Source organism: Carassius gibelio, chromosome B4 (assembly GCF_023724105.1).
Source record: "Carassius gibelio isolate Cgi1373 ecotype wild population from Czech Republic chromosome B4, carGib1.2-hapl.c, whole genome shotgun sequence".
Taxonomy (NCBI): Eukaryota; Metazoa; Chordata; class Actinopteri; order Cypriniformes; family Cyprinidae; genus Carassius; species Carassius gibelio.
In genome coordinates this window covers 7,031,263-7,056,287 of record NC_068399.1, presented here as the reverse complement: position 1 = coordinate 7,056,287, position 25,025 = coordinate 7,031,263, and the positions used below count along the sequence as shown (strand labels likewise).

The 25,025-nt window shown below is 40.9% G+C and overlaps 1 protein-coding gene across 1 annotated transcript; it reads right to left on the bottom strand.

Annotated features, from left to right (window-relative positions):
* Positions 1-1,224: 1,224 nt before the first annotated feature.
* On the bottom strand, positions 1,225-18,438 carry LOC127955973 (E3 ubiquitin-protein ligase TRIM35). Its single transcript, XM_052553696.1, has 6 exons — positions 17,801-18,438; positions 13,563-13,658; positions 13,132-13,362; positions 13,032-13,054; positions 12,830-12,951; positions 1,225-2,960 (listed from the first exon to the last, which is right to left on the bottom strand). The coding sequence occupies exons 1-6, from the start codon at positions 18,194-18,196 to the stop codon at positions 2,428-2,430; spliced, it is 1,401 nt and encodes a 466-aa protein (XP_052409656.1). The 5' UTR covers positions 18,197-18,438; the 3' UTR covers positions 1,225-2,427.
* Positions 18,439-25,025: the final 6,587 nt, after the last annotated feature.

The window sequence follows — 25,025 nt, the reverse complement described above, 5'->3', positions numbered from 1 at the left end:
ATGTTTTCAGAGGGAAGTTGCCGCTGAGCTTAATGTGTCACAGAATGTTTTCAGCAGGTTGCAACAGAGCTAAACAGACCTAAAGAGTCACAGAAAGTCATTGAAAGTGGAAAATTTAAATTTGGCCACATTCCATGCCAAGGACCGCTTCAATGTGAACAGTGCCCTGTGGAACTGGATGATCAATGCTCAACTCCAGGCACATTTAAGGGAGGTGAGAGGCAGCCGAGTGAGATGTCAGACCGTTCTAAACTGCTTGTATCAGCATGGTCTGCCTGCGGGACGACCTGCAAGTGTACCTGACCACACCACCAGGCACAGGCATCATTGTCAGAGAGCACTTGCACTGGACAAGGAACCAATGTACCTCAGTGCTGTTCTCCAAAAAAAAGTCAGTTCACATTAAGCAGAAATGATGGCCGCCAACGCTGTTGGAAACATCAATAAGTGACTTGACACCAACAGCGTGGGTGGCCATCATTTCTGCTCAATGTGAATTGACTTTCATCGGACATCAACACTGTAACCAGACGAACCTTTGGAGGTGGTGGTGTTAAAGTCTGGGCAGGTGTGTCTATTCAATACAGATCTGCCCTACACCTTGTGAATGGTACTGTGGTAAGCCGATATTACCTGAATAACATAATTAATCCAGTCATTGTGCCTCTGCATGAGCAACACAGGCCTGGTTTAATTTTCAATGGTTGACAATGCCCCAGCTTATCAAGGTCGCATCATAAGGGAACGGCTGCTCGAGGTTTGGGTACCTCAAATAGAGTGGCCTGCACTTTCTCCAGACCTGAATCCCACAGAAAACATATGGGCTCAGCTGAGTAGTAGTGTAGAGAGTCTTATCTCTGCACCCCAGAATCTCAGGGACCTGAGGGAAGCCCTTCAAGAAGAGTGCAATGCCATGCCTCAGCAGAAAATTATTTGACTTGTGAACAGAATGAGACGTCGTTATCAAGCTGTAATTGATGCTCAAGGATACATGACAAGTTAATGAGACATTGACATTGTTTGTTGTGGTATATCCACCACTGTTGATAGCTTTAGTTTCAATAACTAGTGACATGACATTCAGCCAAGTATGGTGACCCATACTCAGAATTCGTCCTCTGCATTTAACCCATCCAAATAAAAATGCTTAAGTCAATATGGAGCATTTAACACCAACCCTTCATTAGTAATGTGCATCACTAAGGACTTTATTTGGGCAATTTACTTAGATTCCAGATTTTCAAATAGTTGTATCTCGGCCAAATATTGTCCTTCTAACAAACCATACATCAATGGAAAGCATTTAACCCATCTAAAGTGCACACACACAGAGCAGTGAACACACACACACGGAGCAGTAGGCAGCCTTTTATGCTGCGGCACCCGTGGAGCAGTTGGGGGTTCGATGCCTTGCTCAAGGGCACCTAATTGTGTTATTGCCGGACCGAGATTCGAACCCACAACCCTAGGGTTAGGAGACAAACTCTCTAACCACTAAGTTATGACTTCCCCCAGTTTTAAATAGTTTTAGATGAAGAACCATGAACTTTTTACATTTTCCATAAATTTCATATAAATATAAGTAACCCTGGAGCACAAACGCAGTCATAAATAGTACAGGTATAGCTTTAGCAATTGCCAATAATACATTGTATATAGGTAAAAATGATTCTTTTATACCAAAAAAAGATAAATGTTTCATGGAGATATTTTGTACATTTCATACAGTAAATATATTAAAATGTATTTTTTTTGTGAGTGGATGCAGCAAAATCGTAAATAAAAATGAGAATTTTGAGAATTACCGGCTCAAGTCTGGTCTCTGTGTATATCTTATAATTCCCACTTTCAGCTTCATCTACTCTCCACAATGTCATTACAGTGGCAAGTCAATATGGAGCATTTAACACCAACCCTTCATTAGTAATGTGCATCACTAAGGACTTTATTTGGGCAATTTACTTTTCTTTTTTTTTGCACCCTTAGATTCCAGATTTTCAAATAGTTGTATCTCGGCCAAATATTGTCCTCCTAACAAACCATACATCAATGGAAAGCATTTTTATTTGGATTTCAAATGATGTATAAATGTCAGTTTGAACAAACTGAACCTTGTAACTGGTTTTGTGGTCCATGGTCTCTCTCTCCCTCCCTCTCTCTCTCTCTCTTACACACACACAAACACACACACACTCACACTCAATCATGACAATCCTCATAAGATTTTAGCAAGCGCTTCTGTTGAATTGCTGCTGCTGGTGGCTATTGCTGTTGTTGTAGATTATTGCTGCTCCAAAGCAAAGCAAGTACAGGAAAATGCTACTGCCGATACATACACCAATACACTGCTGTGAGTATTTAAGATATGCTGCTGTTGCAAGAACAACATATAGATAAGATGAAAGCAGGAAGATCCAGAGCTACAGATTACTGACTATTTATCGCTAAGATCCTCAGAGAAGAAGATGAATGACAATTATAGAAGAATGGGTAGAGTATTTGAGTGGAGGTGGTGTTGAATGTTTGTATATGTGTGTTAGTTACAGGATCAGAGAATGACACTGTTCCTCTGTCATAGTTCAGATTCACTCTCACACGATCAAACCTTTGATCAACACAAAAACCACCAGAACCTTTATACATTCCACCCTGACCATACAAAAACAGTTCGTCCTCATCATACTCCACAAACCAAACATCAGTGTTGAAGAAACCATGTACCTTCCTCTGGTTTGATGCTGTAGTTACTCCAAGACTCCAGTATTTACTCTCTTTAACCTCCACATCCCAGCAGTGTGTTCCTGAGTTAAAACCCTCTGAACCCAGAACACAGGAATAACAGTGAAATCTCTCTGGATTATCAAGAACAGGTTGATTGTTCCAGATGAATCTCACACTGGTCAGATCATCAGACAGAATGAGATTTTGATGAGCCGTGTTTGGATCCAGAATCACAGGAGCTGATGAGACACAATCAACAAATGCTGTTATTCTGATGTTCATATAATGATCAAGAGTGAATTGTCATGGATATTAAATTATAGTGAGAAGGAGCTTTTATAAAATCTTATCTTTGAACAGAATTTATAATTTTTGTTCATTTTTATTTATTTGTGTGATAAAGTGAAGGTTAGTGTTAACCTCCTCATTTATGTGTTTGTTTAGTTTAATTCAAGTCTGGAAGTTTTGTGTATTTTTATTACTTATTTTTGTTGTTTATTGCAAACCAGCTTTTGTAGTAAGATCAATAAAAGGGCCTTTAGTTGTTTTGGACTCTGGGTAGGAGCTGGTTATTCTTTATAGTTTGTTGTTTTAGGTATTGTTTTGAATTGTTTATTGAGAGTGGTTATTCATTTGTTAGTGGTCTTCCACTCTCTTTTGTTCTGTTATTGAGTCAAGTCAAGTCACCTTTATTTATATACTGTAGTGCCTTAAAATACGTTCTCGCATCCAGTTTGGTTTTCTTTTATGTTTGCATGTCTTACTGTCAGCCATAATTATTCTGCTAATTAAAAGGCTGTTTGTATGCATATTACCAAAATTTTATTAGGCGCTTAGTCACAGAAAAAAAATAATCCACATGAAGTGGCAAAATCACTCAGTCCGTGACGGACAAATCATTAACGGCTGGTCTATGTGGTAATATAGTACATTGGGCAGGACATCCATTTAAACACCTAACATTCATCGACCTCCAATATGGCTTATCATCTGAAATATCTATGTAGTAGCAAGTTTACATGGCAGCTCAATTGAATGGTAGTCTAGAAAAAAGTGTGTATGTTTGTGTGGAGTGTGGAAGCTGAACAGTATTGCCTTCTCGGACTCTGAACTTGAGCGTGTCACTTCGAAACTTTGTGGATGCTTGCCTTATTACAGATATGAAAAATATATCTATACAGAATGAAACTTTTAAATAAACCAATTCAAACAGAAAACTAGTGGCCATAAGGTGACATGGTTGGTTCACTTAGTTTTGTTGTGGCCTCGACATAATAACTCGTGGGAATGTAATAGTATGTTGTGGCTACGAGATATTAATTTGAGGGACGTGATCTATTATGTTGTGGTCATTTTGGCAAGGTAATGTAATTCTTATGTTGTTGAGGGAACGACATCCATTTCTCGTGTCCACGACTTCTTTTGTTGAGATAACGACATATTTTTTCTTGTGGCCATGAGTTTTATGCGTGATCATAGCATCCCGGGATTATTACAAATGTACTCATTAATGTTTTATTTTGAATTAAGAAATCATTATATTATTTATTATAGAAATATTTCATCATTATTACATTATTATTATTAATCATAGGCATTGGCTACCGGGCTGTATTACATACGTCAGCATTCAAATAAAGTTTATCATAAATAAATGTTACATTAAGTGCATAATATAAATTAGACCTACAAGAAAACACCTTTATCTATCCTACAGTCTTATGCTAACTGATCAAGTTTTTCCCATCTTTGTATATTATTATTATTATTATTTTCTCTTTACATTAGCCGAAATAAAATTTATAATAGGCTATTATTTAAAAATGTATAAAAAATGTTAAGTAAACCAATTAAAATCAAGACAAATCAAGGGAATATAAATGAATATAAAAATATAACCAATAATAATATGATAATAACAATAATAATAATAATAATAATAATAATAATAGCTTAATATTAGGGATGCACCGATTCCAGGATTCGCATTCGGATTCGGCCGAATACTGGGCTTTTAGACGGGGTCCGGTTTCGGCCGAACCTCAGGGTTTTATTTCACCGAACCGAACACTAGGCTTGCTGGTCGACATCACGCGGCCGTTGATTGAGTGAAGGTGTTTATATGAGGAGGAACAAGGCCCGACAGTTCGCTCTAAACTAAACTGTTCAGGAATCTTGAGCGGCTGGGACGATTTATACCGTAGCAATACAGAGCCAGCCAGTCACATCGGGTGCTGACGTGAAGCTAAACGTTTTTCCTGTGAGCCTTTGATTCTTCTTAGAGAGGATCCTCTTCAGTGGTGGAAGACAAACCGAACCGCGATTTCCACTGCTGGCAAAAATGGCAAAAATCTACCTTTGTGCCCAGTCAAAGACTTTTCAGTACTGCTGGGGACATTCGTTCCCACACTCGCAACCGGTTGTCACCTGTTAATGCAGAGCGTCTTGTTTTTTGTTTTTTTTTATTAAACTCATTTCATGTGAAACATTAGAGGTTTTACGTTAATTTAATTATGATGCAGGAGATGTGTGTGATCTTCCATAATATTTTCCGTAATATTTGGCTACTGTTCTAATCGTAGCCTATCCTACTGTTATAAACGAAAACTAAATAGCCTACTATCCATGTTTATTGAGTTAATGTTCAATTACATTAATTTCATTGAAGTCACCAAACATATTCTGATTTTTAAAAAGAAAAGAAAAACACTTCACTTTGCATTGCTGCACTTTTATTGAAAGGTTTTGGTTGTTTAAGCATAAGCTTGGTAATTGTCAAAAAAGTGGCATAATTTTGCCTATTCTTTTTTTTTTTTTTTTTTTACAGTTAAAATAAAATACAATGAAAAATACATTGCTGTGGACGTTGTTTACTTCATTAGTGTGTTTTACTGTGATAATGGAATAAGGATGCGAGTAGGATTTGGTATTCGGTTTCGGATTCTTAAACAGTGGATTCTGTATTCGGCCGAACCCCAAAAATCTGGATTCGGTGCATCCCTACTTAATATACAAAAAATTATGGGAAAAAGACGATCAGTTAATGGACTTACAAGACTGTAGAATGGATAAAAATGTTTTATGCATTTGATTAATTTGAATTCTGACGATCACATGTAATACAGCCCGGTAACCAAGGTCTATGGTTAATATAATAATTTAATAATGTAATAATTTATATTAAAAATAATATAATAATTTCAAAATAAAACATTAATGCGTTAAACTTGAGGCCACGAGAAAAATATGTCGTTCCCTCAACATGGGATTTAGAGGCCGCGACATAAGGATGTCGTTACCTCGACAAAATGATCTTGTGGCCACCACATAATATGACGTTACCACAAGTTAATATGACGTTCCCTCAAATGAATATCTCGTGGCCATGACAAAACTAAGTGAACTGACCATGTCACTTTAGGGCAGTGGTTCCCAACCTTTTTCCTTGGGGGCCCCCCCTATGTACATATTTAACAATCCGTGACCCCCCCCCCCCCCCCATATATATATATGTATATATATATATTTATATATTAGTGCTGGGAAAAAATTAATCGCATCCAATATAAAAGTTTGTGTTTGCATAATATATATGTGTGTACTGTGTATAATTATTTTGTATAAATAAATACACACAGGGGTGTAACGGTTCACAAAATTCACGGTTCGGTTCGATGCACTTGTGTCACGGTACGGTTTTGATACAGCAAAAAGAAAGAAATGCCAGAGAAATTTCCTTGATTTCTTTTTTTTTTATATTAAAACTAACATAATAAAGTGTGATATTTTTTTCTTTGAGTAATTCTGGAGCTATAATTGATTTTTCTTATGAGCATGTTAAACAAAACAGCTTCTTGGAAAAAAATTTAATTGTAGTAGTATATAAACCAAGGTTTATTTTATTTCAGATTAACATTTAAGGGCAGCAATTGTATTCATGTCAAAATAAAACTGACAAAATGTTACTTGAAGGCATTAGAGCCTACTATTCCTGCCAAACTTTCATGGTTCGGTTAGTGTTACTACAGTAAATCCATGGTGAATGTTGCAGATCTGGACACTGGATAGTTCATTCACGGCACAATGTTTCTTCCTGGTTTCCACGCGCTGTATGATCCGTTAATAACGGATAAATGTGAATGTTTCTCTCTAGATCTCGCAGCGATGTTATTACTTCTGTGGCAAATTCAAATGCTTTCTTTACTGGATCTCTTATCAGCGCTGTGTAGTAACAGCGTCGCATGATCATGATCGGCTCGCGCTGCACTGGTCCAAACTGATAAACGGTCCGTCAACCACACAATAACGAGCAGTTTCGTTCCACTTGCATTATGTTTGCCATTTGACACCCGCCTTTGATAACCTGCAGGGGGCTAAACTCTTCACTAAACTAGACCTTTGGTTCCGGTGAATCTCACCATTTCTGGCAATCATCAAGAGACTATTTATTTTCTTATTTTTCATTTTCCCTATACTCCCATGGTTTTAGGACATCCCTGGTTAGTTGAGCATAACCCCCAGATTAACCGTTATCCTCTGCCTCACATGTCATCCGCCTTCGAGATCCTGCAGGGGCTAAAGTCTTCATTAAACTAGACCTTCATAATGCTTACCACCTAGTCCGGATAAAGGAGGGGCACGAGTGGAAGCATTTAATACCCTCCTAGGGCATTTAGAATATTGTGTCCTACCCTTCAGATTAGTTAACGCACCTGCTGTTTTTCAAACATTAGTGAACAACATCCTCAGGGACATGTTAAACATTTTTGGTTTTGTTCATCTCGATGATAACCCACCATCTGCGGGAGGAATCATAAGGGGCAGGTGCAATTTGGATCGGGCAGCGGTCGAAGGCAGGGGTCACGACGACCTGATCACTGGACACGGAACCTGGCCTTAGGGATGTGGAATGTCACCTCACTGGCGGGGAAGAAGCCTGAGCTTTTGCGGGAGGTTGAGAGGTACCGACTTGAGATTGGGCTCATCTCCACACATAGCTTGGGTTCTGGAACCACCCCCATTGAGAGAGGCTGGATGCTCTACTACTCTGGAGTTACCAGCGGTAAGAGGCGGCGGGCTGGTGTGGGGTTGCTCATAGCTCCCCAGCTAAGCCGCCATATGTTGGAGTTTACCCTGGTGAACAAAAGGGTCGCTTCCCTGTGCTTACGGGCCAAATGGCAGTGTAGAGACCCGGCCTTCCTGCCGTCTCTGGGAGGGGTGCTGGAAAGTGCTCCAACCGGGGACTCCGTCGTTCTACTGGGGGACTTCAACGCTCAAGTGGGCAGTGACAGTGATACCTGGAGGGGTGTGATTGGGAGGAATGGCTCCTCTGATCTGAACCCGAGTGGTGTTCTTTTTTGGACTATTGTGCAAGTCACAGTTTGCCCATAATGAACACCATGTTAAAGCATAAGGGTGTCCATCAGTACACCTGGGTCCAGGACACCCTAGGCAGGCAATTATCGACTTTGTGGTCACTTCCTTTTACCTTCTGGCAGTATGTCTTGGACACCCGGTAAAGAGAGGGGCAGAGCTGTCAACCGATCACCACCTGGTGGTGAGTTGGATCCGATGGCGGGGGAGGAAGCTGGACAGACCTGGTGGACCCAAACGTATTGTGAGGGTCTGTTGGGAATGTTTGGCTGAGCCCCCTGTCAGAGAAATTTTCAATTCCCTCCTCCAGCAGAGCTTTGACCAGATTCCGAAGGAGGCTGGAGACATTGAGTCCAAGTGAACCATACTCACCACCTCCATTGTCAATGCAGCCACCCGGAGCTGTGGCCGTAAGGTCTCTGTTCCCTGTCGAGGCGGCAATCCCTGAACCCGGTGGTGGACACCGGAAGTAAGGGATGGTGTCAAGCTGAAGAAGGAGTCCTATCAGGCCTGGCTGGCTTGTAGGACTCCTGAGGCAGCTGATGGGTACCGGCAGGCCAAGCAGGCTGCAGCTCGGGTGGTTGTGGAGGCAAAAACTTGGGTCTGGGAGGAGTTTGGTGAGGCCATGGAGAAAGGCTATTGGTTGGCCTTGAAGAGATTCTGTCAAACTATACGGCGCCTAAGGAAGGGGAAGCAGTGCCCTGCCAACACTGTTTACAGTAGAGGTGGGCAACCGTTGACCTCAACTGGGGGTATCATTGGATGGTGGAAGGAATACTTTGAGGATCTCCTCTATCCCACTGACATGCCTGTCGTGGAGGAAGCAAAGGCTGAGGGTTCAGAGATGGACTTGTCCATCACCCAAGCTGAAGTCACCGAGGTAGTTAAGAAGCTTCTTGGCTGACACGTCTCTGCAGCATCGAGTGGCGGTTGGGGACAGTGCCTCTGCAATGGCATACTGGGGTGGTAGTCCCTCTTGTCAAGAAAGGGGACCGGAGGGTGTGTTCCAACTTCAGAGGAATCACACTCCTCAGCCTTCCTGGGAAAGTCTATGCCAGAGTACTGGAGAGGAGAATTCGGCCGATAGTCGAACCTAGGATTCAGTAGGAACAATGTGGTTTTCGTCCCGGTCGTGGAACGCTGGACCAGCTTCATACCCTTACTAGGGTGTTGGAGGGATCATGGCAGTTTGCCCAACCAGTACACATGTGTTTTGTGGATCTGGAGAAGGCATTCAACCATGTCCCTCGCGGCCTCCTATGGGGGTGCCCCGGGAGTATGGGGTCCTGTAGGGGGTGCCCCGGGAGTATGGGGTACGGGGCCTTTTTGTTAAGGGCTGTCTGGTCCCTGTATGACCGTAGCAAGAGCTTGGTTTGCATTGCCGGCTGTAAGTCAGACTTGTTCCCGGTGCATGTTACTACCTACTACCACAACAAAATGAACAGCGGTTGTGATGCTCGGACACTCTTCAAGACTTTCTCTTCTCTTCTTAATCCACCACCACCACCTCCTCCATCGACTCTTACAGCGGATGACTTTGCGGTTTTCTTCACAAATAAGACAAGAACCATCAGTGACCAATTCTCCACTTCGCAGACTGAGGACAACTTCACAATGACCGACACATACTCTTTCTCCTCCTTCTCCCCAAGAAGGAGAAGCCATCTCAAGAAACCATCTCTAAATCCAGCGCTTCTTGAAAACTACAGACCAGTATCCCTTATTCCATTCATTGCAAAGACACTTGAGTGAGATGTGTTCAACCAGCTTTGTATGTTCCTTGTACAGAACAACCTCCTGGACAGCAACCAATCTGGCTTCAAAAGTGGCCATTTAACTGAGACTGCTCTGCTCTCGGTTACTGAAGCCCTGCGACTTGCAAGAGCAGCTTCAAAATCCTCAGTACTCCTCTTACTAGACCTGTCTGCTGCTTTTGACACTGTTAATCACCAGATTCTCCTGTCCATGCTCAGAAAGATGGGCATCTCTGGAACAGCACTCCTGTGGGTTAAGTCCTACCTCTCTGACAGATCCTTCAGTGTGTCTTGGCGGGGAGATGTTTCTAAGTCACAACACCTTGCTACTGGGGTTCCTTAAGGCTCAGTACTTGGACCACTTCTCTTCTCCATCTACATGACGTCCTTAGGATCTGTCATTCAGAAGCATGGCTTTTCTTATCACTGCTACGCTGATGACACCCAACTCTACTTCTCATTCCAACCAGATGAGCCGACGGTAGCTGCTCGCATTTCAGCCTGTCTGAGTGACATTTCTAGCTGGATGAATGACCATCACCTTCATCTTAACCTTACGAAGACAGAACTCCTGGTGATTCCAGCTAACCCATTGCTTCAACACAACTTCTCTATACAGCTGGGTTCATCAACCATTACTCCTTCAAGTACAGCCAGAATCCTAGGAGTTGTGATGGATCATCAGTTAAGCTTCATAGACCACATTGCTACAACGACCCGGTCCTGCAGGTTTGCCTTATACAACATTAGGAAGATTAGGCTCTTCCTGTCAGAGCAAGCCACCCAACTTCTTGTCCAAGCTCTTGTTCTCTCCAGATATGACTATTGTAATGCTCTCCTGGCAGGCCTTCCTGCATGTACTGTCAAGCCTCTGCAACTGATCCAGAATGCAGCAGCGAGGGTTGTCTTCAATGAGCCAAAAAAGCTCACGTTACTCCTCTCCTCATCAGGTAACACTGGCTACCAGTAGCCGCTCGCATCAAATTCAAGGTACTGGTGCTTGCCTACAAGATGACCACTGGCACGGCACCAACATACCTAAACTCACTGGTTAAATCTTATGTGCCCTCCAGAAGTTTGCGCTCTGCAAGTGAACAACGCCTTGTGGTGCCATCCAAAGAAGTTCAAAATCACTCTCACTGACCTTTTCCTGGACTGTGCCCAGCTGGTGGAATGACCTCCCAATCCAAGCTCCAGTTCTCAAAAATCCTGGGAACCAATGTTCTGTATGTGTTTTATTGCCTTACTCAAGTGTTTTAACAATTTTAGTTTCACTAACCACGCATAATTTTTTTCTCTCAAAAACACAATCATGTACATACATTCTGCTCACATATTATTATAGCCCAGTTTGTGAGACTAGACTTTAGCCATTTAGATATTTATAAGAAACTGAAGAAAGCACAAATGTCAGGGCATGACAAAACTTCTCAAGGCCCCCAAAATACCCTTGTACTCCAGAGGGTTAAATAAAGGTTTGTATTTTTGATATCCACGATTTGGTCCCTTTTTGCACTAGTGAACTTGTGTGCTCCTTTGTGGGTAATTGTTAGTTCCCTGGTAACAGGGTGGTATTGTACAGTGAGATTTTGTTGAAAGTTCCCCTTTACCTTATTGTCACATCCCAAAAGCTGTATAGCTGTATACACTGTCTTGGACTTGATTAATGCAAATTCCAATTGTTAGTTCCTTTCTCCATTTTGGGGGATGTTTGTCTTATTTTGGGACTTAAAGAAAATCTGGCAAGAAGATCAGGCCTCTTCTGGAGCCAAATGAGTTTGTATACTCTATACTATGTATTGTTCTGAGATCAAGTATGCATCTTTTATTCTTAGATTTATCTTTGAGAATCTGATATTTTTTATTGATTTGATTTGATATCTTTGAATTGGCTATGCAATTGGCATAATACATATTTACCTGACTGTAAGGGCTTACAGGGAATTTCCGTAAAGGATAACTTTAGCTAAGTGTACGTACATGGGGAAACCATGGCATGACCATACCAAAACTACTGTCAGGGAAAGTAATGTTGGTCGCTTATATGGCTTATATTTTTGTAGTGGTCTCTAACCACCTCTGACTAGAGATAATGTTGCTTTAAGTAGGTACAGATCTACGGGGAGTAAACAAATATACTTTCAGAAAGAGCAAGCATAGGAGTCGCTGTCTAAAGTATTAGTCAATTACCTTCGTCTAGTAGCCTAGACTGGACAAATAAAATGGAGTCAGATTAGAGATGAATTTAAAAACTTAAAATCAAATAACTTTGTTCACTGAAAAGAACAAACACGCAGTTAACCTTCAGCCACCATTGGGTACCGCCACTGGACCAACTCTGTGGACCTTACATGAGCTTGCTGATATTAACAAAAACTACAACTAAAATTATTCAATGGTATAATTATACAGTAATTAAAACAAAGCTTAAAATTAATTATAAACATTAGATTAAAAAAAGAATAATTAAATGTTTAGAAAAGTTGTTTTGGCAACTACTCTAAACAAAATAAATTCATCTGAAGTATTAAAATGACTAAAACTGAAATAAAATTATATATAATTACACATATTACCAATTAAGCTAATTAGACTTTTTACAGTAATAAAAAATACAAAAACCTACAAAATTATTTAAACAAATTAAAAAACCTAATTCAAAATATTAATAGAGTAGTATATACAAAATATTAAAAGAGTAGTATATAAACAGCAGTAATCATATGAGAAATAAAACTCCTTTTCTGCAAAAATGTTTCTGTCCGTCTGATCAAATAAAGAGCTTTATAAACTGCTGAAATCACACCTCTGTGTCTTTCGTGAGACTGAAAATTAAAGTCAAGCGCACCAAATTGTGGGATTGATTAATTCTAAAAGTGAGCTGCTGATTTTGGTGCAGTAGATTAATGCTGAAATCTGTCAATATTGCATAATTTCCAGTGTGTGTGTATGTATATCAGATCTTCTGCAGTCAGACTCACTATTGTGGACAATGTCCCGCATCTTATTCCAGACTCTGAAGGGCAGGTTGCCCAAGTAATATGACACATCAATCAAAGCTCCAGAAGGAGTCTGTGGATCCGGCTGTGATAAGATCTTGACTCTAGAAGAAAATTCAGGATCAGAACTGAAGTGTCTTTGGATCTGAAGCAGAGAGACCAGAGACAGCAGCAGATGACATACCTTTCCATTGAGACTGGAAACTCCTGCAAAACAAACACATAATTGATCATCAACGATCAATCAATCAATTAATCAATCAATCAATCATCTGAAATCAGACCTTCAGAAAGCAGACGTCACTGGCTTTCATCATCTCCTCTGTGTCTTTGATTGAGTGTGAAAGTGCTGAGATGTGTCTTTTGATCTCCTCCAGCTTCTCTTTCATCATCTGCTTCTTCTGCTCCTCTTCCTCCCTCAGTGCAGTGATTGTAGCTTCTTCTTCATCTCTGAGAAACTGATGAAGCTTTTCAAACTGCTGTTTAATCTGATGCTCTGTGTGCTCAGCTTGAGACTGAAATCAAACCACATTCACTTCAATCATCTCCATTAACACACATCAACACATTACATCATTCAGATCTGAGAGAAACATATAACGCATCCAGAAGCAGACTGATGATTGTAATTTACACAAATATTAAATATATCAGATCGTAACTGTATATAGTGATCTACAGATGTAAAGAAAATGACTCTGGATTGTTTCCTCACCTTGATGTGTTCAACTGTTTTCTCAAAATTTCCTTTAATGTTTTCATTGTGTTTCAGTTTTTCTTGTAATGATTGCAGTGCTGTATTAAGCTCCTCCTAGAATTAAACAAAATAAAACCCCATAAAACACCAGATTATAGTGAAAAGAGAAGAGAAGATGATACAGTGATATGATCATATAATGCAGTGCAAAAGTATTTGCCCCATCCTGATTTCTTCTGTTTTTGTGAACCTCTCATACTAAATTAATTCAGAATTTAAAACCTGCAATACAACAAAGCTAACACAAGTGAACACAAAGCACAGTTTATAAATGACAATGTTAAGTAAAAAGTAATGGAAAATGTAAAAAGTTTTCCAATACCAGCTGGGCCTGTGTGATAATTAGGGTTGGGAATCGAAAATTAATTCTGATTCCAGAATCGGATACTCAAGAACAGGAATCGGATACTTCTTGTAAAATTTTAATTTGCTGCAGTACAGTACAGTACTCAATGTTTTCCGTTTCCACTGTTAGAAGTTGTGAATGGTACCAAAATAGCGAGCCGTACTGTACCACTTTTTGGGACCCTTTTGTAAGGTTACCTAGCACAATGGTATGGTACCTAAAGGGTGGAGCTAGAATCACTGAAGAATGCTGATTGGTTTACAGAGAATCGTCACTTGCACGTGCTACAGGAGAAGGACAACATAGGAAGTGCCCTTTTTAAATATACAACCGAAACACAACACCGTAATAATACAATGTTGTCGCGCAGCAATGGTCAACCTGAGAGGTGCAAACCTTGCTAGGTATCACTGGTGAAGAAAGAGTGCAAAGAGAACTTAATGGCATGGTGAGAAACAAAAAGGTTTTTCACCATGTTTCTTAGAGAATGGCTTCCAGCAGACATCTGAGCAGTGCCGTATTAAATGCAAGAAGCTGTGGAGCAACTACCATAAGGTGAGAGACCACAACAGCCGGAGTGGTGTAAACAGAAAGAACTGGAAGTTGTTCAATGTGATGGACATCTATGAACACAGACCGGCGAGTTTGAGATGAAGTGGCGGAATCGGTATGACCACCTCTCTGCTGGAGTAGATGATGGAGTCTGCTGGTAAGTTGTTGTTGTGAAATAAAGTGTACAAAAGAGCACTGGAAAGTTCACTTTCAATGTAAAACTTTATAGCAAGTCTGTTGTCTGTTGGTTGTTTGCTACCCAATTATTCTCAAGCATGCAGAACCGATGCGTTTACACAGGGCATGTAGCTCAATGAACATTACATGGTAATGCGCAATGAAACTCAATTTATAAATGTTTATGCAATTTAATGTTTAATTCCTACTGCTCAAAATGGCTATTAAGGACAGATGGGTCTAATGATAGAGCTTATGTGAGAGCTCAGTCTGAAATTATGAAATATCAGAGAGAGAGAGAGACATTCTAAATTCATTTTACTGCAGTGTAGTGGAGTAAAGAGTGCAATATTATGCTTTGCAATGTAGTAGGTTTCTCAAAATACGATAAAAAGACTATCATAAAGTACAGATACAAGTACAAGTGATGAAGTAGTAAATAGTTACTGTCCAACCAATAAAATTATCTACCCATTGAGTTTTACTATGTTGAATGTTCTGTATCTAAATCTCAAACTGTATTGTTGCAGTTTGTGTAAATAACGTGATGTCGACCCGTGTTAAAGGGTTAGTTCGCCCAAAAATGAAAATTATGTCATTAATAACTCACCCTTATGCTGTTCCAAACATGTAAGACCTCCTTTTATCTTCGGAACACAGTTTAAGATATTTTAGATTTAGTCCAACAGCTCTCAGTCCCTCCATTGAAGCTGTGTGTACGGTATACTGTCCATGTCCAGAAAGGTAAGAAATACATCATCAAAGTAGTCCATGTGACATCAGAGGGTCCGTTGGAATTTTTTGAAGCATCGAAAATACATTTTGGTCCAAAAATGGCAAAAACGACGACTTTATTCAGCATTGTCTTCTCTTCCGTGTCTGTGTGAGAAAGAGTTCAAATCAAAGCAGTCTGGACATCCGGTTCGCGAACGAATCATTCGGTTCACCAAATCGAACTGAATCGTTTTAAACGGTTCGCATCTCTAATACGCATTTATCCACAAATTACTTAAGCTGTTCACTTTTTTAATGTGCCTGACACTCCCTCTGAGTTCAAACAAACCAATATCCCGGAGTAATTCATTTACTCAAACAGTACACTGACTGAACTGCTGTGATGAACACCGAGCCGAGCCAGATAACGAACAATAGACTGACTCGACAGACAATGCTGAATAAAGTCGTAGTTTTTGCTATTTTTGGACCAAAATGTATTTTCGATGCTTCAAAAAATTCCAACGGACCCTCTGATGTCACATGGACTACTTTGATGATGTTTTTCTTACCTTTCTGGACATGGACAGTATACCGTACACACAGCTTCAATGGAGGGACTGAGAGCTGTTGGACTAAATCTAAAATATCTTAAACTGTGTTCCGAAGATAAAAGGAGGTCTTACATGTTTGGAACAGCATAAGGGTGAGTTATTAATGACATAATTTTCATTTTTGGGTGAACTAACCCTTTAAGAGGCTCATACGGGGCGGCCCCTCCTGCCTATGGCTGAGCCCTTTGCGGGCCTCTCCACACGGGTCAAGGCAAGCAGCTGATCCGAGGCGGCGACAGCTAAACAGTCAGACGTTACACAGTGGACATTACCACAAAAGCCTACATGACAGCACACTTCAGCTTTGTAGACCGAAACATGAACTGGGACAAATCTTTCACCCTACATTACTATCAGCGAACTACTATAACACTAGTGGCATTCTCTAATAGTAGTATTTCCTGTCACTCAGAATTTGGTTAATTATGCATTAATCATCTAACCAGAAGTGCAATAAGCAGTAACTACAAGATATACAGTGTCTACAATATGTTACAAATGTACAATTAATATACAGATAAGGCTGTACTATGGACATACTTCACAGATTTTAAATACTATCAGCATGATATACAGTAGGTGTACTATGAACATACTATACAGATGGATTATGTAATAAGTCTATGTACACTATAAGCAGAAACCGAACAATAGATAGATGCTAACAGAAAATTGCTGTAGGTTCAATTTACACTGTTATGTTATATTTTCACTATGTTGACACAGAAGGATTTTCTGCTATTTACACTCTTTATTAGAAATAATGGCAATTATTTGCACCTCAGTATTCTAATACATTATAAAAATAGTATGCAATAATAACTTATCGATTGTAAATTTTCATTTTAATTCAAATTGTTAAATTGATGCCACCTTAGTGGCACAATAAAGCCCTGCCTATACCTACCCTGACCCTCCCCAATAATTAATTTTAAACTTTTTGATTATTTCCTTCATTTTAGTGAAAATAAATGCTTTTCTGATGCGATTTGAAATTTGAAAAGCAACTCCACCACTGGAGCTGATTATTGGCACTGTCTTTTGTAATACTGACCAGCCGATTCACACGTTGGTGGGTGGAACTACTGTAAATAGCCTCGGCCAACAAGGTGGGCTATTTGCACCTTGTGGCGAGTGGGGCGAGGCCGAGAGGCGTGGGAACGAGGAGTGAGGCCAGGTGTAGTGATTGGAGATGAGCTACACCTGCGCCCCACCGCCAGTATCGAGTCCCACGTAGGAGATGGAAGGATATAAAACTGGAGTGACGACCGTGAAGGACGAGAGAGGACCAGGCCTGGGACATATTTTATGTTTTGGTTTTTATTTGTGCGCGTCAGTCGCCGTGAGGGGCTGACGCGCTGTTTTGTTTATTTTGAATATTAAAGTGTTTTGATTGTGCGCCGGTTCCCGCCTCCTTCTTCCCGATGTTTAAGAAGTTCATATCGTTACACACCTATTGTAAATAGACACTCCGGCGATTAAATGTTTTGCGAAAAGAGACACAGAATAGATAAGAAATCTTAATGTTTTACTTTTTTTCTTTCAAACCACGTTGGTATCGAAACTGGGAATCAATAACAGCAGAATCGGATTCGGAAGAATTGCTAAAATTCAAATGATACTCAACCCTAGTGAAAATCTATTTGCTCCCATAGTTACTGATTCTCCAAATCTATGAAACTTTGATAATGGAGTTCAGCTTAAATAAACACAACCAGCTCAGATTAATCAAATCAACACTTAAACAGGACTTTTAAAACAACATGAAGCTGGTTAAAAGCAGTTTCTCTCACCTTATATGATGAAACCAATTCATCGATGGGTCTGAATTTATGATTGTAATGTTTTCGTGAATTCATACACCCTACACACACCGGCTGTTTGTCCTCCAGACAGAAGAGTTTAAGTTTCTCACTGTGTAAACTGCAGATCTCCTCAAATCCTGATGAACGCCTCTCATTTCTCTCCTTCAGGAACAACTCACACATGTTTTTTAACACAAGATTAAATTTAGGATCATCTCTTGAGGATCTTCTACTGCAGATGGGACACTCCTGAGTTCTCTTGGTTCTCCAGAACTCCTGAAGACACTCTTTACAGACATTGTGACTACATGATAACAGAACAGGATTCTTAAAGATTTCCTGACAAACAGGACAAGAAAAACTATCTTCAGATAGAGAAGCCATTTTCACTCTTTGAGCTCCAGCGATCTAAACTTTACTTTCACTTTCTTAACTACAGTTTTGAAGAAAAATCCACAAGAGAATCACAAAGATCTACTATCTATTCAGAAACAAACTTCACAAAGATTCTTCTTTAAAGTGTTTCTTCGGTTCTTCAGTGATGGCTGGTTCTTTATTGCTTTTGCCAGTAGAGAAGATAAGTCAGTGCGACAGAAGGGAGAAATAATACATCAGTCTCTTCCTGGTAAGAGCTTTAAGAGGGTGGAGTTTATGATCACATGAGTGTGTTTAAACAAGTCAGACAGAAACATCAGGACTTCTTCATGTGAGATTTTAACAAACTGTATTTAAAATTAACTTGCATTGAAACGTTAAAGATTATTATATACCGTTATAAAATGTTTTGTTTATTCTTAGCTTTGTTAGTTAATATTTTAAGTTATGTTAACTAATTAAATGTTTTTTTAAAGTGTTACCATTCATAAATATAGTAGATGACTTTGAAAGACCTCAGGTCAGTAAGTGAACAAATTATGTTTGTAAGATATTTTTTTATTTTTTTAAACATGTTACAAGTAAGACAACACAATTACAGTCCAAACAGTCACATAGTTTTATAAACATTTAAAAAGTTTTATATTACTCAAGTGGAGTGGGTAAGAAACCAGTTTAGTTTTCAGTTTAATTTGGGAACTGCTTTTTAATATGTGTAACTCCACAGGTTGTGTCTGCACAGGGACCCCAGCACCATCTGACAACATTTCTGTATGCCAGGTGTTTGTAAAAACTGAAAGACATTTAAGTGAGTTTGTGTTCATACAGTCATGGTCAAAAATATTGGCACCCTTGGTAAATATGATCAAAGAAGGCTGTAAAAATTAATCTGCATTGTTAATCCTTTTGATCTTCTATTTTAAAAATTCACAAAAAATGTATCCTTTCATTGGATAATAAGAATTAAAAATGGGGGGAAATATCATTATGAAATAAATCTCTGAAGTATATTCCCATTCATATTCACAATTTTGAGCACTCAAGCGTGATTATAAACATGAAATTATCCAGCCATGGCTTCCTGTTTCACAGAAATATAAAGAAGAGGGAAAACAAAGCCCAAATTCCCTTAATCATCCATCACAATCAGAAAAACCAAAGAACATATTTCTGATGTGCGGCAAAATATAATTGAGCTTCACAAATTGGTGAAATAACTTTAAGAAAAGTGCAAGAGCAGTGAAAATTCCCATTTCCACCATCAGGGCAATAATTAAGAATTTCCAATCAACATAAAATGTTACAAAATTGCCTGGAAGAGGACATAATAATAATAATAATACATTTTATTTGTAATGCGCTTTTCTTAAACCCAAAGTGCTACAGTAAAAAAGTAATAAATAAAATAAAACAAAACACCAAAAGCAATACAACAATTCATTAAAGAAAGACAGTCTTGAATAAATGTGACTTAATCAACTTTTTAAAATCACCCAACGTTGGTGCATTTCTGACGTGCAGAGGAAGTACATTCCATAGCTTAGGGGCTTTATATGAAAAGGCTCTTTCCCCCATGGTCTTTAGCTTACATGATGGCTGGTGAAGTGAAAGAGAGTTAGTAGAGCGAAGAGAGCGTGATGGAATATAAGGACTGATGAGTTCACAAAGATACTCAGGTGCAGTCCCATGAAGTGCCTTGTATGTTAAAAGTGTATATATCGTCCTAATGCATGGTGAGGAGGAGAGTTTGAGTAGCTATAGACTCTCCAAGGATCACAGCTGGAGAATTGCAGAAAATAGTTGAGTCCTGGGGTCAGAATAACTCCACAGACAGTTTAGATTCCCAGCTCCATGTTGGTGCTTCTCCTCTTCAGTTCACTCCTCTCATTTTCTGTAGGGTTCATGTCAGAGGACTGGAATGGCTATAGCAGAAGCTTGGTTTTGTGCTCAGTGACCCATTTCGGTGTTGTTTTTGAGGTTTGTGTTTGGATTATTGTACGGTTGAATGTTCCAAACATGGCCCATTATTAGATTTCTAACAGAGTCAGTCACTTTTTGATTTTTTATCTGTTGGTATTTGATAGAATCCATGATGTCATGTGTCTAAACAAGATGTCCAGGACCTCTAGTAGAAATATAGGCCCACAAAATCTAAAATGCAGCAGTATATTTCATTGTACACATGGGGTACTTTTTATCCCTGTTTACACCAAACCCATCTTGAGTATTTGCTACTAAAAAGCAAATTTTTTAGTTTCATCTCACCATAGAAGCCAGTCCCATTCGAAGTTCCAGAGTCTGTGAGTGAAGTGAAGCAGCAACAGCTTCCCCTCCGTGCTCAGAGCATCAGCTCCGCGCTCAATGATACCAGAAACACACTCAGCCTTCACTCCGTGGATAAAGTATTTCACCATGTTTGAAATGTTATGTTCATGACGTGGTCTATAAAAAATAAATAAATAAATAAATAAAATAACAGGAGAGTTTCTTGGACTTAGTGACTTAGGCTATTGTGTGTAAACTTTTTTCACTACCACATGCCAAACTAATAACATTGTAAGCATTAAATCTTTAATTGCTAATTTTGTTTGTGATGAAAATAACAGTACATTTTCTTCAGTTATTTTATCAGGTCGAGGAATTTTTTAACAGATTTTAAAATCGTTCAAAATCAGATACTGATAATGTAGGAGCACTGTAAGATTACATTTGTTTGAATGCATTATTGCGAAAGCGATTGCATGTGAATGTGCTGTATCTGTTTAAATCATGCTTTAACCCGAAAATAATCAGTAAAAGAAACAGAAAAACTCATATAGCCTTTAACATCCCGCTCGACTATTGCAATCATTATAACCTGATCAAGCCATAGCTAAATATGTTTAACATGAATTCTTGCTGGATGTGCAGTTACATTACGGGCTGTTGGCATGAAATGTACTCGTGATGGAGCGCTCATGGAGTGAGTGAAAACCATGACACTCAGACTCTTAGGGTATACTCACACTAGCCAGTTTGAACCGTGCCCGAGTGCGTTTGACCACCAAAGCGCGGTTCGTTTGACTAGTGTGAGTGCTCCGAACCGTGCCCGGGCGCGGCTCGATTAGCCAGCCCTGGCCCGCTTGAAAGAGGTGGGCCAGAGCACGGTTCAGTTGGACTCGGGCGCGGTTCGCATGCAGTGTGAGCGCTAACCGTGCAGGAGCACGGAAAAGGACGCGTTGCGTCACGGTTTTGCGACGCTCCAAAGCCAACATGGCAGGAAAAGGGTCGCTTTGGTCTACGGCAGAGGTGCAAAATGCATAAAAACTCAAAACTGCAAAATCCTTGCTGCACTTCAGCTGGTACCTTGCAAACATCCACATACGAGCAGCACAATTACGTGAAAATTTAACAGCAGGCTGTGAGAGGTCTGTGGACCAAATGACAAAATTATCCACAAAGAAAACAGAGCGATGTACTCCATTGTGTTCAGAGAGCGCCGCTCTTCCTGTTTATCCCGAAACCGTCGCACCATAATGACGTAAACGTGCTCCGGCACGAATGCTGAAACCCTATATGTGAGTGCAGGCCAGTGGGGGAGTGGGGAGGGGGGACAATCGTACTTGGGCCCGGTTCATGGCAACCGTGCCTAGTGTGAGTCCACCCTTAAAAAAATCCGCTCCTCGATCCAGTCAGCATGTCATGCAAAAATTATTAATTGCGCATAAATGACAGGGAGGCGCCCTCTCGATCACTTGAATTTTTTCCTGGTGATGAGTTTACTTAAAATTGTGGTGTCTCATATACATTAAAAATATATTTACAGAAAGCTTGAAATGTCTTTTAAACGAAAATGAAAGCATTGTGTAATCTGTGAAGGTTGCATTTCTCTCTAAAGGTGCGTCCATGTGGAGAGAGATGGCACTGTGAATTTCATCTTGCAGCAGGCAAGAAAACATTAGTTTATTAATAAATAATTAAAATGTCTACTTTTTCACAATTATTAGGCTATTTCTGCCTGTGTTTTGTGGCACACTTAATGCATGTGCTTTAATGCACGATGCATGAACGCAGAATATATTAATACTAGATTATGTAAATTTAATATAAAGCTTTGATTAGTTGAATGACGATTGACTAGAACTAGAACAATCTTAAATGGGGCAGACCTATTAAATACCCTCTAGAAACATGCTAGCAACATGCTAGTCGCATGCTAGTCATGCTAGAAACATGCTAGCAACATGCTAATCATGGTAAAATCATGCTAGCAACATGCTAGTTGCATGCTAGCAACATGCTAATCATGCTAGAAACATGCTAGCGACATGTTAATCATGCTCAAATCATGCTAGTAACATGCTAGTCGCACGCTAATCATGCTAGAAAAATGCTAACAACATGCTAATCATGCTAGAAAAATGTTAACAACGTGCTAGTCAAATGCTAATCATGCTAGAAATATACTAGCAACATGTTAGTCATGATAACAATATGCCAGCAACATGCTATTAACATGCTAATCATGCTAGAAACATGCTACCAACATGCTAGTTGCATGCTATTCATGCTACCAACATGCTAGTAATGCAAACGATGTGTTAGTAACTTGTTAATCATGCTAGAAACATGCTAGCAGCATGTTAATCATGCTATAAACATGCTAGAATCATGATAGTGACATGCTAGTCATGCTAACAACATGCTATTTGCATGCTAATAATGCTAGAAACATGCTAGCAACATGCTAGTCATGCTAGAAACATGGTAGCGACATGCTAGTCATGCTAACAACATGCTAGTAACTTGCTAATCATGCTAGAAACATGTTAGTTGCATGCATTTTTTCTGTCAAATTATCTATCATTTTTTTCTTTTGAGCTAATCTATATAATTCTTTCTAACTAATCTTTCTGTCATTCTTTCTAACTAATATATCTTTCTTTCAACTAATCTATCAATCTAACTTTAAACTATAAACTTCTAACTTCTTTAAACTTCTTCAAACTTTCTGGTCAAGCTTTTGTCATGATTCTGCCCTCGTGTCCTTGATTTTTCCTAGTCTTGAGGCAGGATCATGACAGACCCGTGTTTTGTGTACAAGCACATGGCCTTGCCTTTGGGCCATGTGCTTGTGTTGTCTCGTTCCCTTGCCCCGCCCCCCTTGTTATCCTAGTCTTGTCGTGATTGTCCTATCTGTGCCACCTGTCGTGTCTTAATTGTTCCCCTATTTAGATCTCCTAGTGTGCTCTGTCTTCATTGTTCATCATTTGAGATTTGTACTCTAAGATTTGTGACTGTGATTTGTGATTGTTTCCTCGTCTGAGATTGTTCCACAATTTTGATTGTCATCCCTGAAGAAGTCTTTGTAATACCGTGAGTGTTTGTTTATAGTTAGTGTTAAGTGTCTTTATCTTGTCTGCCCAGTCTTGTTTTGTTATTTAGTCTTTTCCCTAGCTATTGTTTTCCCCCTCGTGGGTTTTGTTTTCCCCTTTTGTCTTCAATAAACCCTTTGTGTTGAGAATCCTGTCTGCACTTGAGTTCCTCCCTTACCAAACCCTGACAAAATGAACCGACCACCAAGGAACTCAGCAGGCAGGAGGGCCTCTGAGCTTCAGCGTCAGGCGGAGTTCCGGAGGCTGTGCTGGACGTCATCCCCCACCGACAGGAAGGGGGTCATCCTCCCCTACTCGCCCGAGGGGGAGTGGATCCTCCACAATTATGCCCGGCTGTGGGAGAGTCTCTCCCAGGAGGAGCCACAGAGGTCCCCCCCACCTACCCAGCTGCCAACGATCCCAGAGGGTCGTCTCCTGGCCGTCACAACACTGGGGGAACAGGCAGATCCCCCCCAGAGTCCTGAGGCGCCTTCCACAGCCAGCAGTCTCCCCATGAAGCGAGGGAGACGATTGTCGTGGGAGTCAGCCTCAGAGTCTTCGGCGTCCGAGTCTGCCCTGCCCGAGACCAAACTCCCCCAACCCGCCTCTGACCCAGCTGTGGCCTCTGCACCGCGCCCAAGGAGGAAGAGGAAGAAAAAGGGGCCTGCCGGTCCTGTGACCCTGTCTCCTCCCGAGCCAGCAGCGGTGAGCGCTGGCGTGCCCGTGCCAGCAGCGGTGAGCGCTGGCGTGCCCGTGCCAGCAGCGGAGAGAGCTGGCGTGCCCGTGCCAGCAGCGGTGAGCGCTGGCGTGCCCGAGCCAGCAGCGGTGAGCGTGCCCGAGCCAGCAGCGGAGAGCGCTGGCGTGCCCGAGCCAGCAGCGGTGAGCGTGCCCGAGCCAGCAGCGGTGAGCGCTGGCGTGCCCGAGCCGGCAAAGAGAGCTGTATGCAAGTCTGCAGTCGTGAGAGCGGAGGAGAGAGCCGCGGCCGACTCTGCAGCAAAGACTCTAGTACAGTCTGTCTCATCTCGTAAGGAGATGCCAGTTATCCTAGCTGCTAAAGCCTTCTCAGAGTATTTGTCTCGTCTTGTCCAGATCCTAGAAGTCCCCGTCAGTCCTGTCTTGTCCCCTGACCCTGTCCCCAGAAGTCCAGAGTGTCCAGCCGTTGTCTCCCCGTGTCCTGTTATCCCCCCGAGCCCAGTAGATGTTGTCTCCCCGAGCCCAGTAGATGTTGTCTCCCCGAGCCCAGTAGATGTTGTCTCCCCGTGTCCTGTGGTCCCCCCGTGTCCTGTGGTCCCCCCGTGTCCAGCTGATGTGGTCCCCCCGTGTCCAGCTGATGTTGTCATGTGTCCTGTTGTCTCCCCGCGTCCCGTAAGTGTTGCCCCGCGTCCCGTGTCTGCTCCTGTCATGTCCTCTGTCAGTTGTCCCGACACCCCTCACCACCCAGACCTGCCCGTACCCCCCGTCGTCAGCCTGCGTCCCGTCCTCCT